Raw genomic sequence first — 1,460 nt, 5'->3', positions numbered from 1 at the left:
CCATCTTTTTCGTAAAAGAAAACCAACCGTGTTCTCTGTTCTGTTCGCTTAATCTCAGTAATTTCATCATTTTTCCCTTCTAGAAACAGCATACATTTCTCACACCTTACGTGCAAACGCTGGAATGTCATCTTGATATGGAGGTTTTTTTATTCTTTAGAATTTGATAAATGCAGCTAATTTGAGCGTGTCTAGCACTAGCAAACGGTGCAACAAGTCTAGTCCAGCTAATTTGTGCTTGCTTCTCAGGCCCACTAAATTAACCTTTCTTGCCCCGAAATTGTGCAGCCCACTGTGACACCAATAATTTTCATCCACTACTAGGTTAGCTATAAAAGGATAGCCCTTGAGCAAGGACGGTCCAGGTCATAAATTCCTCATGCTACATGTAGACTGACAAAAACCCTACCAGGATCATCATCAACTTCCCGGCGCGACGGAATGGACGAAGATCGATTCCGGCGCTGCAGCTCGAAGACAGCGAGGCGTCGTCTGCGCAGCCTCCTCGTCCTTGCCGCAGACTACCTCAAGTACCTCTTCACGAACCGGCGCCGACTCCTCCACAACGTGGCGAGGCGTACCCACGCCGTCGTCTCCTCCTACCACGGCAAGAGCAACAAGCGTCTGCCGCCATACTGCCCTCCTCGCGCGTTAATGGAGCACGAGTTCTCGTGTAGCGACAGCCCTAGCCCCGCGTTCCTTGCGGCCAAGAGACTCCAGTCACGGCTGAAGCGGGGTGCCGCCGCCAGCGCTGCCGTCTCTTCCTGCTTTGGTGCCACCGTTGGGGCCTCGTACGGGTCGCCACCGGCGACACAGGAGGACGATGTGGTTGAGGAGGAAGATGAGGCTGATGGGTCGGCCTGCTACGAGCTTGAGCCTGACGTGGACTACAGGGCGGAGGAGTTCATCAATATGTTCTATGAGCAGCTCAGGGCGCAGAACTTTCCCCCAGTTTTGCAGCGCTCGCCATGACGCGCGACGCTGAGGCATGAGACATGAGAGCTGAGAGATCGAGGGCGTGCGTACGTCAGGTACGTGTTAAGAGGAGAGGAGTACGTTCGTACTTTCGATGAGGAAGGACAGGCCAGCTTGTATCACTTTATTTTGATTTCTACATGGAGTGTTTGTAACTTGTAACTAAGTGTACTACGTACACATGTGGGCTATGGGTATACCTACTGAGCAAAAATAAATGTTAGATGCGATGCCTTTCGAAATTTGGTTTCAAAAGTAGTAATTATCATCGGACACCGTGTGGGCATTAACGGGTCTGGCCACACGTTTTGTGTGGTGTCTAAGAAAACCAACCACACAACTACGTGTGGGCAAAACAAGTAAAAACCACACGTCTCTTTTTTTGCCTCGCGGTCCCTCCCACACGCCTACGTATGGGCAAAATAAATAACGCCCACACGCCCGTACGTCAGGCCTTCTACCTCATGGTCCCGTACGCCCTGCGT

At 51.4% G+C, this 1,460-nt stretch overlaps 1 protein-coding gene across 1 annotated transcript; it reads left to right on the top strand.

Annotated features, from left to right (window-relative positions):
* Positions 1-380: 380 nt before the first annotated feature.
* LOC123041680 (uncharacterized) lies at positions 381-1,211 on the top strand. Its single transcript, XM_044464261.1, has one exon. The coding sequence runs from the start codon at positions 442-444 to the stop codon at positions 970-972; it is 531 nt and encodes a 176-aa protein (XP_044320196.1). The 5' UTR covers positions 381-441; the 3' UTR covers positions 973-1,211.
* Positions 1,212-1,460: the final 249 nt, after the last annotated feature.

This window comes from Triticum aestivum, chromosome 2B (assembly GCF_018294505.1).
Source record: "Triticum aestivum cultivar Chinese Spring chromosome 2B, IWGSC CS RefSeq v2.1, whole genome shotgun sequence".
NCBI lineage: Eukaryota > Viridiplantae > Streptophyta > Magnoliopsida > Poales > Poaceae > Triticum > Triticum aestivum.
Note: the sequence above shows the minus strand (reverse complement) of the source record. Positions and strands in the feature narration are given on the sequence as shown.

What these genes read in the sequence shown, in the direction of transcription:
- LOC123041680 (XM_044464261.1), top strand. Translation starts at nt 442, where the DNA reads ATGGACGAAGATCGATTCCGGCGCTGCAGCTCGAAGACAGCGAGGCGT.